This window comes from Sinocyclocheilus grahami, unplaced genomic scaffold (genome assembly GCF_001515645.1).
Source record: "Sinocyclocheilus grahami isolate Dianchi unplaced genomic scaffold, SAMN03320097.WGS_v1.1 scaffold148.1, whole genome shotgun sequence".
Lineage (NCBI taxonomy): Eukaryota > Metazoa > Chordata > Actinopteri > Cypriniformes > Cyprinidae > Sinocyclocheilus > Sinocyclocheilus grahami.
In genome coordinates, this window is record NW_015505327.1 from 1,466,903 (window position 1) to 1,481,952 (window position 15,050).

Consider the following 15,050-nt stretch of genomic DNA (forward strand, 5'->3'; position numbering starts at 1 on the left):
AGAGAAAATTTATTCAATCATCTGAGTGGTCATTGAAGCTGATCAGTCATCTCCTTGCAATGTTTGGCTATCTGTATATGCATGCTCAACACACATGCATGCAGAGGACAGAATAGTGAAAAAGCATCATCACGACGGGCAAAACACAGCACTTACAAGAAGAACAACCATCAAGTTATTTCAGCCATTGCAACTGACTCAAGATGGATGTTAAAGAGAAAGCTGAGGAGAAACAACAGACTCCGCATGTCTCACTCAGTCAACTGGAAACCAGATCAGTGATCTCGGCATCTTCCAAGAGCTCAAGATCATCCACAGCTAGCATGGCAGCTACCAGAGCGCGGGCTAAAGCGGAAGCAGTGAGAGCGCGTACAACTTTTGTTTAGAGAGAGGCTGAGGTACTGCTAGAAAAGGCTAAACTGGAATCTGAACTGTTATCTTTACAGCATAAAAAGGAGGTTGCAGCAACCGCAAAAGAGGCCGAAATTCTGGAAGCGGCCGCAACAGAAATAGAGTCAGGAGAAATTGATATGGCAACTGACACCACAGCATATCCACAGGAGACAGTTGAAAAGCGCACACAGGACTATGTGGACAGTCTTTCTGGATCAAGTTTTCACTGTCTCCCTCCTGTTAAAGCAGAACCTGACTCCCGTGATCACAAACAGTTCACGACAATGCCTGCACTGCCCACCATGACTGCCACAAGCTATGTCCTACAAGACGCTGACAGATTGACCCGCATATCTACTCCCAAACCATACCAAGTAAGTCAGCCGGGAATGGCCAGCGCACAGTTATCATTTCCCCAGCACACACCATACATATCATTCTCACGTAACCAAGCATATGGACAAGTTCCGGTTTCAGAGAAATCTTTCAAACCTCAGACTCCCTACCTCAGCAGCACAACACAACAGCCATCCTCTTCAGACTACATAGGTATGAGTGAAATAGCTAGATACCTTGTGCATCGTGAGCTTGTTATCTCAGGGCTTAGTAAGTTTGACGATCGCCCGGAAAATTACTTGGCATGGAAGTCGTCATTTATTAATGCTCTAGAAGGACTATCACTCACTCCTAGTGAGGAGCTCGATCTTCTGATAAGGTGGTTAGGACCACAGTCTTCAGAACAAGTTAAGAGAGTAAGAGCTGTTCATGTCGCTGATCCGGCAGCCGGCTGTAGAATGGCATGGTCCCATCTGGAAGAAAGCTTCGGGAGTGCAGAAATAATTGAGAAAACACTCTTTGATAAGCTGGACTGTTTCCCTAAAATCGGCAATAAAGAACCCCAAAAGTTAAGAGAACTTGCAGATCTTGTCAGGGTGGAGGTGGAGGTGGAGTCAGCAAAGCTTGGGGGCTTCTTACCTGGGCTCTCTTTCCTAGACACAGCACGGGGTGTGGCACCTATTGTCAACAAGCTTCCTCCTAATCTCCAAGAGAAGTGGATGTCCCAAGGGTCCCAATACAAGCTTCAGTTCCAGGTACCATTTCCTCCATTCACATTTTTCACAGAATTTGTATGCAGGGAAGCCTACATTCGCAATGTTCCACTTATCTTCGACTGCCCCTATAAAGCCAGAAATTTCAGTGAAAAGAGGCGGACCACTGAAAAGCTTCATCTCTACTCACAAAACTGAGATTGCTCAAACAACCAGCTTTACAGATTCACCACATAGTAAACCAGATATCAACAGACAATGCCCCATTCATAAAAAACCCCATCCCCTCAGACGATGCAGAGCCTTCAGAGCTAAGAGTATTGAGGAACGGAAAGCGTTTATGCTATACTTGACGATCAAAGTAATCGTTCGCTTGCCAGGTCCGAATTCTTCGACCTCTTCAATCTCAAGAGCACAGAATTTCCCTACACCCTGCGCACGTGCGCTGGAGTCACAGACATGTCTGGGAGGCGAGCTAGGGACTTCATTGCACACCCTCTAGATGGCAGTCTGTCAGTCCTACTCCCTACGCTCATTGAGTGCAACTGCATGCCCGAGGACAGGTCGGAGATACCCACTCCTGAAGCAGCAAAACACCACCCTCATCTCAAATCTATTGCTCATCTCATCCCTCTAGATCCAAATGCTCAAATACTTCTCCTTCTCGGACGTGATATCCTTGAAGTCCATAACGTAAGAGAGCAATGCATTGGGCCACAAAATGCTCCCTATGCTCAAAGAGTGGACCTAGGCTGGGTTGTGGTCGGCGAGGTCTGTCTTGGTGCTGCTCACAAGCCCTCAACTGTGAGTGTTTACCGCACAAACATTCTAGAAGATGGGCGTCCACTCCTGAAGCAGCAAAACACCACCCTCATCTCAAATCTATTGCTCATCTCATCCCTCCTCTAGATCCAAATGCTCAAATACTTCTTCTCGGACATGATATCCTTCAAGTCCATAAGGTAAGAGAGCAACGCAATGGGCCACAAAATGCTCCCTATGCTCAAAGAGTGGACCTAGGCTGGGTTGTGGTCGGCGAGGTCTGTCTTGGTGCTGCTCACAAGCCCTCAACTGTAAGTGTTTACCGCACAAACATTCTAGAAGATGGGCGTCCGTCCTGTTTTAGCCCATGTCCCAATAAGCTCTACCTCAAGGAGAAATTAACTGCACATCCAAGTGTTAAACCCTCTCTGTTTTCTCAGCTTGCTCCCAGCCCATCAGCCGCCTCAATCTTCAAAAGAACGAAAGATGATGAAAAGATAGCCCCCTCAGTTGAGGATAGGCAGTTCGTTCAGTTAATGGACAAAGAAATGTTCATGGATGACATTAATAGCTGGGTAGCACCCCTCCCCTTTCGTTCACCCAGACAACGTCTTCCAAACAACAGAGAGCAAGCTCTGAGTCGTTTCAACTCTCTCTATCGCACTCTACGTAAGAAATCCGAGATGAGAGAGAATTTCGTGGAGTTTATGCAGAGGATCATTGATAACGACCATGCTGAGCCAGCTCCTCCTGTGAACCCAGGGGAGGAGTGATGGTACTTACCCTCCTTCGGTGTGTATCACTCATGTAAACCTGGTCAAATTCGCGTAGTGTTCGACTCCAGTGCCCAGTTCCATGGTGTGTCTTTGAACGATGTGCTGCTAACGGGCCCCGATCTAAACAACAGTCTAGTAGGAGTCCTTCTACGATTTAGACACGAACCAATAGCCATCACTGCGGACATAGAGCAAATGTTCCACAGTTTCATTGTCAGGGAAGATCATAGGAACTTTCTCCGCTTTCTGTGGTTCAAGAACAATGGTATGTCTGAAAGCATGGTAGAATATCGTATGAAAGTCCACGTCTTCGGCAACAGACCCTCTCCAGCCATTGCCATTTACGGCCTCAGACGTGCTGCCTTATTCGGTGAAGCGGAGTTTGGTGCAGATGTGAGACATTTCATCGAAAGAGACTTTTACGTTGATGATGGACTTAAGTCACTTCCCTCCACCAATGAAGCAATAAGTTTGCTTAAGGCTACCAAATATATGCTCGCTATTTCTAACCTAAGACTCCATAAAATAGCATCCAACTGCTCAGCTGTAATGCATGCATTCTCTCCGGCCGACTATGCTAAAGACTTGAAACATCTGAATCTAGACACTGATTCACCCCCTTTGCAGCGCAGTCTCGGCTTGAGTTGGGATCTCCATAACGATGCATTCACATTCCATGTCAACCTCAGTAACAAACCATTCTCGCACAGAGGAGTCCTGGCGACTGTAAACAGTTTGTTTGACCCTCTTGGCATTGTTGCGCCAATTACCATCCAAGGAAAACTGCTACTCCGTTGACTTTCAAACACAAAGTCAGACTGGGATGCCCCCCTTGCAACCGAAAAGGAAGTAGAATGGAACCTGTGGAAAGACTCATTGCAAGACTTACAGAAGCTCAGAATTCCCCAAACCTACACTCCAATGTCAATTTCTCATTCAGTAAGAAAGGAGATTCATGTCTTTTCAGATGCATCTGTTCAGAACATATCCGCAGTCGCATACTTGAAAGTAACAGATAGTGATGGAATGTGTCATGTCGGGTTCATTATGGGAAAGGTAAAGCTAGCCCCAAAGACAGTACATACAGTTCCCAGACTTGAACTGTGTGCAGCCGTCCTTGCAGTCGAAATAGCAGAACAAATTGTCCAAGAACTAGACATCAACCCTGACACCCTACTGTTCTACACGGACAGCAAAGTTGTTCTGGGGTACATCTGCAATGAGACCAGACGATTTTACGTGTATGTCAGCAACAGAGTGCAAAGAATCAGAGCATTCACTCACCCAGAGCAGTGGCGGTACATTCCAACCTCACAAATCCCTGCTGATGTTGCTACTAGACCAGTCGCTGCATGCCGCCTAATTGAAAAACTGGCTCACTGGTCCGTCATTTCTGCAACATCCAGCATCCATCCCTGTGAAAGAAGCTCCCTATAATCTTATCGATCAAGATACAGACATAGAAGTGCGAGCACATGCCACTACCTGTTTAAACCCTGATTCTGGTCTTGATTCTCAACGCTTCAAAAGGTTTTCATCTTGGAAATCCTTAAGAAGAGCCATAACTACACTCATTCACATTGCTCAGTCTTTCAAAAACAAAGAAAGATCATGTTGCGGCTGGCACCGTTGCGAGAGTTCGTACACACCAGAGTTACTGACTCAAGCTGAAAGTGTCATCATCAAATGTGTACAGAGGGAGGCTTATAAAGCAGAAATTGTTTATCTGGAGAATGAAAAGGCCATTCCCAAGCAGAGTTCCCTTAAGAGGCTGGACCCGGTCCTGCAGGACAGACTCTTAAGGACTGGAGGCAGACTAGAACAGTCTACACTCCTCAGCAATGAAAAACACCCTCTTGTTATACCTGGCCATAGTTACATAGCAACCCTCCTAAGAAATCATTACCACGACAAAGTAAATCATCAAGGCCGAGTCTTTACAGAAGGAGCAATCCATGCTGGAGGATTCTGGATAGTAGGAGCAAAGAGATACATCAGTGGCATCCTTCGCAAGTGCATCACTTGCCGCAAACAGAGAGGTAAAACAGCTGAACAGAAAATGGCAGACCTCTCTCCTGACCGCATCAGCATGGAGCCACCCTTTACTAATGTCGGTTTAGATGTGTTCGGCCCTTGGAATCTATCAGCACGCCATACCCGTGGAGGCCATGCTTACAGCAAAAGATGGGCGGTAATTTTCACATGTTTATCAGTGCGAGCCATCCATATCGAACTGATAGAGTCAATGGACACATCAAGCTTCATTAATGCACTTCGCCGGTTCTTTGCCATTCGAGGCCCGGCAAAGATTATATGATCTGACTGTGGTACTAATTTCATAGGAGCATGCAGAGAGCTGAACATGCTTGTGGTCTCTTCCAAAGATCCCAGTGTGACAAAATACCTTAGTGATGAAGGTTGCAAATGGATCTTTAACCCACCTCATTCGTCTCACATGGGGGGAGCATGGGAGAGAATGATCGGACTTTCAAGACGGATTTTAGACTCCATGCTTCCTCAAATCAGCTCCTCGCATCTGACTCACGAAATGCTGTCAACTCTAATGGCTGAAGTATGTGCTATTATCAACGCAAGACCTCTTGTATACATTTCTACTGACCCTGAGTCACCTCTTCTCCTCACCCCAGCAATGATCCTCTCCCAAAAGGTGTGTACCTCATCCTCACCTACAGGGCTGTTTGAGAACGCTGATCTGTATCGAAAACCATGGAAAAGAGTGCAGTATCTTGCCAGCCTGTTTTGGGAAAGGTGGAGACGAGAATACCTTGCATCACTTCAGCCTCGTAAGAAATGGCAAGACAACAAACCTAATATCAAAGAAAGAGACCTGGTCCTTCTGAAAGACGATCAGGTAAAAAGGAACGAATGGCCAATGGCTCTGGTCACCAAAGCTATAGCAGACTCAGATGGCAAAGTCAGAAAACTGGAACTGAAAGTCACTAAGAGTGGTACTGCTAAAACCTTCTTACGACCTATTACCGAGGTTATCTTGCTTATGTCTTAAATTACCCAGTGAACATATATTCACTAGTTGAGAAATTAAGAGTGGTATTATACTTAATACCAGACGGGGAGTATTATGCCATGTCTAACGTTACTTCTTTCTCCCCACTGGAGGGTGCTGTTTGACATAGGTTGAGTTAAAATCCAGTTTGACAAAACATTATTTGTTATACTTCATATCGAGGGAACACGCGAAGCACAGCGGCCATTTCGCAGCAGAGAGATTGCGTGTTTCTTTCATCTTCTTCCAATCTGTTGTGTAAAACCCTAAAGAAGCTTTGCTTGTTTTTTATATTTGGTGTTTGTATTTTATTAAGAGTTATATATGTTGGAAGCATGCTAGCTTTTCATATGCTTTGTATTCACATTCAAAAGAGCGGTGTAATTAACGTTACTGCAGTTTACCAATGTAAACGTAAACATTGTATAACGAGCTACTGTATTTTGTTTGTTTCTTTTTAAGTAAGCATTTATTGTATTTATTTTGCAGTTTCACAAAAGAATGTAACGGAGATTGAACTACATGATTGCACTCAAGCAAAAGTAAAGAGAAAATTTATTCAATCATCTGAGTGGTCATTGAAGCTGATCAGTCATCTCCTTGCAATGTTTGCAGAGGACAGAATACAACAATTCTGTGTTTTTCTGTCAATATGGGGTGCTGTGTGTACATTAATGAGGAAAAAAATTTTACTTAAATGATTTTAGCAAATGGCTGCAATATAACAGAGTGAAAAATTTAAGGGGGTCTGAATACTTTCCGTACCCACTGTATATATATATATATTAGTGCTGTGTTCGATACGACGATGTATAGTCACAGAGATTTGACGATACGAGTATCGATACAGCTGGAAAAAAAGCTTAATTTTAAACATTGTTCTTGTATTCAAATTGAGTAGAAAAGTGCGAGGTTTCTAAAAAAAATTATGAAGAGAGCATAATATACAGACTACAACAAGGTTTAATCTGGCCGCAGAGGAACACAACTGGGTTGCCTGATATAAAGAGGCGTAATCCCCGAAACAGAGCTACCCACTTGCGCTATACGGAAATATCTGCTAATTGTGCTACTTATCTGTCAACCTGGCAACTAGGGATGCACCGATACCGATATCGGTATCGGGCCCGATACTGAGCTCCTGTAATCGTGCTCGTTAAAATGCCCCGATACCACACAGCATGTGATAAGTGCCATATTCATACAAAGAAACACATGTATGCAATGAATATAAAACATTCAGTATTAATGCCTGTATAGCTGATTTGAGCCAGCTGGTAAACAAATCACGCTGAGTGGATTGAGCGCGCGGCGGCGCAGATGCGCAAGCTTGTAGAGCGAATATCCCTTTCTCACAGACATCACTGGAAAGTTTGTAGTTCGGCCGGATATATCAAAAAGAAGTCAAACAATGCACAAGTTACTTAAAATATTGGAATCGTTACTTGGTATCGGCAAGTACCAAAAATAAAAGTATTGGTATCGGGCGAGTACTGGAAAAAGTGGTATCGGTGCATCCCTACTGGCAACCATGTGTACGCGCTCTCGCTCACCACTGTGGATAAATGTGATTGCTTTCTGAAAACACCAGTAAGCTTGCAGTTTAGCGATCTCCACTTCAATATTCTATTCTCAGAAAAGTGTTATTCATCAAGTGTTCATTTATGAGAGAGAGAGAGAGAGAGAGAGTGTGTATGTATGAATTACCACAGTTTTGCCACGTTTCTCTTTTAACAGTGAAGCTGTGTCTTTAATTCCTTTAGAAACAATGTTACCAGCTACTTGTTGAGAAAGATAATGTAGCTATTGAACGATTAAGCTATTTAGTTGATAAAATTGCGGGTTTGTCTTCATGAGGTAAATTTAACATTGAGTGTTTTATTACGATTACATAATAAATTTCTGTGAGATGTATCTTTCTTTCACTATACTCTCTGTAATTATAACTTGTAGCAAAGCAGAAGAGATGATCAGACGTACACGCGCTCCACGCTGCCAGACAGGCAGATACAGTGATCTGTGTGTCACCAGTGTTTCCCCTGCCAATATACCCACTTAGTATTTGCAAATATTAACCCGCAAAACAACTATTTAAATATGAATTCTGCATGTGTACGTGTTAATGAATGGCGCAGACGCACGGTTTTGTTTACTACTTGTACTGAAGCGCACGTTACGCTTGCGGTGATATTAATGTCAGCAGTCTAACTAATGAGGACATAAATACATGAACATCTCCAGAATTGCTCTTGAGAGTCACTTCATGACCATTTGACCGTTTCATTTGAGTAAAACTATCCTCAATCATATATACACAGGAGTAGGCATGGGCCGATTACCGGTTTCAAAACCGCTAATATTTTCCGTTATACCGTTCCTGCGGTATGCGCAGTTTTTCATGTCTCCTCAAAGACTGAAAGTGTAGGAATCCCTCAGGTTGAGTGCAGTGTAGAGAGTAACATGACCCCTCCTCCTTCTGTTGGTGCGAGCGAGCTGTCAGTCACGTGTGTGTAGGATGGCTTCCCCTGGAACTTACGCGATCGGCAACCGGCCGTTTTTTGTCTTATTGCAAGCAACTCGTCTCTGCTCTGGACTTGCACAAACTGCGTTGCAATGCAATCGTTTTCCAAAATGTCATTTATGTGAAATATGAAGTCTGTAAACGTCTTCAGAAAAGTTTACGTGGTATTTTCTTTTAATCTCATCTCTGTTTAGTTCATATTAAAGTGTTTCATTGCGGCAGAAATACACTATTGTTCAGTAGAATGTTACACGTAATAGGCTACTACTAAAATTATTAAAACCTTATTTTTAAGGAAAAATCATACAATATTTATTAAATATTTTAATTGTTATATTAAAGGGGTCCTATTATGCTTTTTCACTTTTTTAAATTTTAGTCAGTGTGTAGTGTGTATGTTTGGGCATAAAAAAGATCTAGAAAGTTACAAATCTCAAAGTCCACTCCAAAGGGAGATATTTAGTTTTTTTTAAATCCCTTCTCAAGAACTACAGCAAACGACTCGTTTGGACTACAGCGTTTGCTTTCCGGGCTTTATGATATCACAAAGCGGCTCATTAGAATTTCATTACAAAGAATTCCCGCCTACAGAAATTCGAATGGTTGGGGGGTGGGGAGGGGCGAGGTCGTGGTTAGAAAGCTTGGTTGAGTGAGCGCATCAGACGAGACGACAAAGAAGAAGAGCTATTGCAGAGTTAGTGCGTCAGAGAAAACCAAGAAGAAGAGCTGCTGTGCTGTAGCCTCAGATTTTTGGCATGTCTAGAACAGCGGTTCTCATTTCCAGTCCTCACGTACCCCCGCTCCGCACATTTTGTGTGTTTCTCTTATTGCTTCATACGTTTGTTATATTTGACTGTAAGTCGTGCAAAACATGCAGAGCGGGGGTACGCGAGGATTGAGGGATTGAGAACCACTGGTCTAGAACAATTCTTACAAGTACAACACGACGTAGCTGGGCGGCGTGGACAGACGCCGAACGGCACCGCGGTGTGCCTACACTAGGGCTGCACGATTAATCGCATGCGATATTTAACGCGCATCTTGTCAGAAAGCCGGTTCTGTAATCAGCGGTAAATCTCCATCACCTGCGTGCTTTCACATTGAGCTAACGCAACGCTGCGCTTCTCGTCCGGTGTGCAACCGCCTGAAACGCTGCTTTTTTTTCACTTCCGAAAGCGGATGATGGAAACAGTGAGCCAGCACAGAAACAGTGGTTGCAATTTACTTTTTAACTCTGTTCCTGAGCATTATAACCCCAATTTGCTATTGTGTGCTGCGCATTTTACTGAGGACAGCTTCCACATCACGAGTGAGAAGTGCCAGATTCCCAAAAGCTTTTGTTTAAAGATGGAGTGGCAGTACTGAAACACCGTCTAAGCTGTTCTCCAATCACAACGCACTGGGACAGCTAACCAATCACATCACATTTTGTTTTTCGGAAGGCGGACCTTCATCAAAGCCGGAACTAATCGAGCTGTTTGTGCCAGCCTGGGGAGAAAGGTATTGTAATAATGTAAATTATGTGAAAAATAATGCGTTTTTCGAACCACCAAGTATGAGAGCATGTTCTAGTACACCCCCAAAACAAAATCAAGACTTTGTAAAAGAGCATAATAGGACCCCTTTAAATCCCCTTTATTTTCCAAAAATATATATTTTTTAATTTTCATTAATTAAAAGATCAATGAAATTACTGTTTTATGCCTTAAAAAGTTTAAATACACAACAGAATTTCTGAGGAAAAAATCATTAGGCTATTGTAAGAATAAATTAAATATGTTTTTATGCTTTCAAATAATTAGACATGTTAAAACACAGAATTTGGTAACAATAAAACAAGGTTGAAAAAAATAAAACATTTCATTTTTTGTGAAATATGACACACCCCCCATTATTATTAACAGAGTACGAAAACTATAAATTAACAGAATACGAAAGCTGAAAATTGCTGTTTCTTATCAGAAGTAACAAAGCACAAAGCTTATTGTGGTTATTGGATGGGAATCTGTCTCTGTTCTTTCTTTAGAGCTGCTCCCTGTGTTCAGTGGCCTATTTATCGGAGCCCACCACATTTCCATGAGCGAGATCACCTCCTTCACAAATCCCTCAAGCACCCACAGCTATTTCAGACAGCAGTCATGTGCGCATGAGCAGAAAGCACACAGCTGCATTTGGGTGTCATCTCAAGGTCTTCAGAATAAAGTTGTGAAACAAACCCATATTTTTGGGGAGCCTTCTGTGTGAGTGCAAACCAGAGCTGGAATGCTGGATATATCAACATCAGGACCTAGTAGCAATACTGTGATTAAAACCAGAACTGTTTTTATCCATACTTTCCAGTATTGAAAAAAATAAAAGTATTTAAAATAAACATGTTATCTTGAACTTTTATTATATATTAAACTCATCTAATGTATTCTGAGATTGCCTTCTCTGAGGATACATGCAATGCAGCATTAAAAATCTGGTTAAAATTAAGCAGCCTAGGAGGCAGCATAATTAAATTACCTACATTTACACACCAAAAGCAAAATTAATAAGCAATAGGAAATGCAAATTCACGTCCGTACAATAGAGAGCTGCCATTCTGGGTAAAAGAAGAACAGGATACAGGAGAAGCAAAGGCAAAACTCATTTCAGTAATAAACTTTAAAAAAAACAAAATACAGATGTCACCAAATCAGCAGCGTAGATGGACATGTGAAGCTCAAATTTAATTTGCTGGTAAAAAAAAATAAATAAAATCAACATTGCAGAAAAAAGTTTTTTGGCAAGTAAATGTTCTTATTTGATGCGAGTAGCTCCATAAGAATCCATTGTTTCTATTCAGAAACTTTACGCTAAATATTTGCATTTGGTGTGAAAGGGCCTTTGCTGCATCCATACTTTTTGGAACATAGCAACAGCCTAATTGAAAAATGTATTACATTTAGATTTTTGCAGATGAATTTATTCAACTTTTGAAAGAATTGCCTAATAAAGCTAAAAATCTAACTTAGCTCTCTGCTCTTTCTATTTGTTTTTCAAACAACAAATTATTACCAACAAGCTCATTATCGACATCAGAACAGTTAAGCAGGCGAAGAAACGCTCCACTATGCCTCTCTGACACATTTTGCTACTAATCTAGAGATAACAATGCTGGTAACTAGTTACTAGAAGTGGAAAACTATGAAAGTGGGGCAGGGTTTCCCATACATTGGCTTATTTGTGGCGGCCCGTCACAATATCAACACTGACCGCCACAAAGATTTTCCAAAATGCACTGCACGTTTCAAAATCAAAACTGGTGTTTTTATATAAATGTATCTTTTTTTAAGGGAACCGATTGTCTTTGGAAAAGTTTTGATGTCATTTTCATTTAATCTTTCCTATAATGCCTGATAAAGTAGCATTCATGAACGCAGCTCTGTTTTGATTACAGCCGTGACCGGGGAAACCGCTGTTTCTGCCACTCTGAAAGTGCCTCCTGCTGGCAGAGAATGAATTTGCACTTTCAATAAGCCCATCTGCTGTTTTATATTTACATTATACAGTATACATATATATTTCCCCCAGGGGAAGTGCTGCCACACAGAGTGCAAGTCTGTGGGAACCACTGTCGGGTATTAACCAACAGAATGGATGGCTGTTATTTCAGTGTAAGAGTAGCTGGCTCATGAGGCCCTGCTGTTGCATACTGCAAATGAGAACTACCCACAGGTCTCAATTTGTTATTTTGTTTGTCAAGACAAAAATAAGTTGTTGTTTGTCTTAATAAATTGGGTAAATTAAAAATACAGGTTAAATTGAAACCTTTTTTCTACTGCTCTGTTTAAGAAAGGTTATAAAACATTTTCAATAATTATCGATACCGAACGATATGAAACATTATATTGTGATAATTTTTTTTAGTTATATCGCCCAGCCCTACTACAGAGTGACAAACTGTACTGTATATTACATTTACATACACTGAAAAATGCACCTACTAAAATTGTTAAATGTTATTAATCTTCAAACCTGCAAATGGATTACTGCAAGCCACAGTAATCTTTGTAAAACAGAACAGAAACTCCTTCCACATTCATGTGTATAGACTGCCACAAAATAATGTTTTGCCTTGTAAACTTTAAGTAGCTTGGCATTTATACAATGTATTATTGTGTGGCCACAATAATAAAATGCTATTGAGATGTTAAGTCTGTGGTTCACACTTACTGCCATGACCAGTTCAAAAGGATGTTTGTACACCCTCACTGGGGACTGATACTTCTGCACCATGGTGGAGCCTACAATGGTGCTGACAACCTAAAAAGAAAAAAAGCCAGGAAAGCAATCAAACATTGCATCTTATGTAATAAACCCAGCAGATTTGGCCTGATTTCTCAGAATTAGTAATATTACGTAATAAACGTAAACAAGCACAGCATGTGGAAACATCAATTTCTATAAGCAAATACCTACATTTGAGCAAAGAATGCAAGAATCTTAATCTTTAATATGTAATGACCAAATTGTCTAGTGGCATGTTGAAAGGTAAGGAATTTCAGAAATGTCCAGTACAGGCAATTTTATGTTGAAATACTTCCCTGAATCAAGGTAACATACATCGTGCTTTACAGATAACAAGGAAATCGTACAAAACTGGTAATTCAAAAATCAAAAAACACGCTACCCAATGATGAACTAAAACAGCTATATTACTGTCAATAATAGCATATACCATACAAACACCGTGATCTAGTACAATAAATGCTGCGATCACTACGAAATAAACCCCATTCGTGTGAGTTACACTGACGTTAAACTGGATGAATCTGTTTATACTAGCATGTTTTGGGTGTGATCGGTGTAAAACAAAATGACAGCGACATAAAACAATCATGACTCAATGTGCATTGTCTAAACCGAGAAACAATTTGTCATTATAGCATGTCAGCCATAAAACTGTCTCTTTATATAACTGTAATGTCTGCTTATTTCTCCACATTTAAAACTTTTATATTATGAATAACATGTCGCAGCTCTGTAGCTAACGCAATTAGCCGGTTAGCACATCCAATTCCGTCTCTTAACGTCCCTCACTTTAAACTCAAACACAAAACTCCTTTTATTTTATTCCTTAAATGTGTTATTTAATACCTCTATAATTTAATATATCGTTATTAAAACAAGGCACATACATTCATTAACGTTTATTATGGGAGACGGTTAACGTGCTAACTGTTTTAGCAAACAGAATTTACGTAACCAGTTTAGCGGTGATCTGCTGGTTGAAAATAACATTATTCAATTTTTACATTCTTCAAACAATATCTATTTTCATACGCATTTTGTAGCAGTGATTGAATCTGTTTGTTTTTTGTCAACGTATTTTGTAAATGTACTTACTGGAACAAAATATGAGGTACTGAAAACAGATTAATCGTAGCAGAAGATAAAGCAGTCCTTATGAATGTGAAAGATGTTTTGTAGGTTTTCTAGACGTTAGGATTTGTGGGTTCTGAAATATCCATGACTAAGGTATCTCTCGGAGACAAGCCCAGACTCGCGGATCCACTGCTGCTGAATCTGCTCCATCATACACTGACAGGCCGCAGTGAAGAGAAAAACACTGCTCCGCCTCCTTGTCGCAGTATTTTTCCGAACAGTCTAGTTTTCTGTAGTTGTCATCGCCACCACGCGGCTGACCGATAAACACCACACGAAAATTCACCTCAGCAAACCTAGAACACATTCATGCATAGTTAACCATTTTTTGTTCCCAGAACGTTCTGTGAACGTTAGTTTTATGCCTGTTGGTTTTATTTTTACAGACATTAAAAATGAATAACATTTATTTGACTTTAACTAGGATAACATTACATTAATTTCTTACCACTGAATTAGCCATGATGTGCTTCTCTTTTTTTGGCCAGTAAACAAAAAACTTCTGGGTTAACCATGTTCTCTTCAATTAGACGTATCAAATCTTTCTGAAATCCCAATATTTACTCTCTTGTAAATATTAATTATAAGTAATTATTCAATAAAGAGATCAATAAACGAATGTTAGTCAGTCAGCGAAACAAAATGACCATTACATTTTAAATTAAGCGCGTGCGCGTCTTTCCGTGGAAGACAGGAGGAGTAAGCGCGTGCTGGAGAAGAGCGCGCAGAGGGGCTGCGTTTATGACATATGGAAAGCCATATTGGTCATAATTCGCATGCTTTTCACCGCCGTATCAATATTAAAACGCTAGGCGTTAAATAAGCGCCGTTAGGCGATAAGTTAACGGCAGACGCCGACCGACGTTAAGTTAACGCCACACGCCACTTAAGATGCAGATTTATTTGCTCATCTACATGGACACACCTCTCATGGCTACAAGGACTCTACGGCAAGTCGGAGCATCCAGTTTGCAAGAGCGCGAAGATGGCAAGTACAGCCCTTACAATTCTAGATGTAGGGGGAAAAATGCCCCTCGACGTCGCCGTGACGTCGCCGCGTATGGAATGCCAAACGGGTCACATTTCGCCATTAACCAGACGCCTGGTGTGCA

General features: G+C 41.3%; 1 protein-coding gene across 1 annotated transcript in view; it reads right to left on the reverse strand.

Annotated features, from left to right (window-relative positions):
- Window positions 1–14,933, reverse strand: part of LOC107591922 (SEC14-like protein 1) — an 81,352-nt gene extending 66,419 nt beyond the window's left edge. The window contains exons 1-3 of the mRNA XM_016281206.1: window positions 14,387–14,933; window positions 13,900–14,234; window positions 12,727–12,816 (exon numbers count right to left, since the gene is read on the reverse strand). Coding sequence (XP_016136692.1) covers window positions 12,727–12,789 — 63 coding nt within the window. The 5' untranslated portion in view covers window positions 12,790–12,816; window positions 13,900–14,234; window positions 14,387–14,933. The remainder of the gene's footprint in view (window positions 1–12,726; window positions 12,817–13,899; window positions 14,235–14,386) is intronic.
- Between the last annotated feature and the right edge of the window lie 117 nt (window positions 14,934–15,050).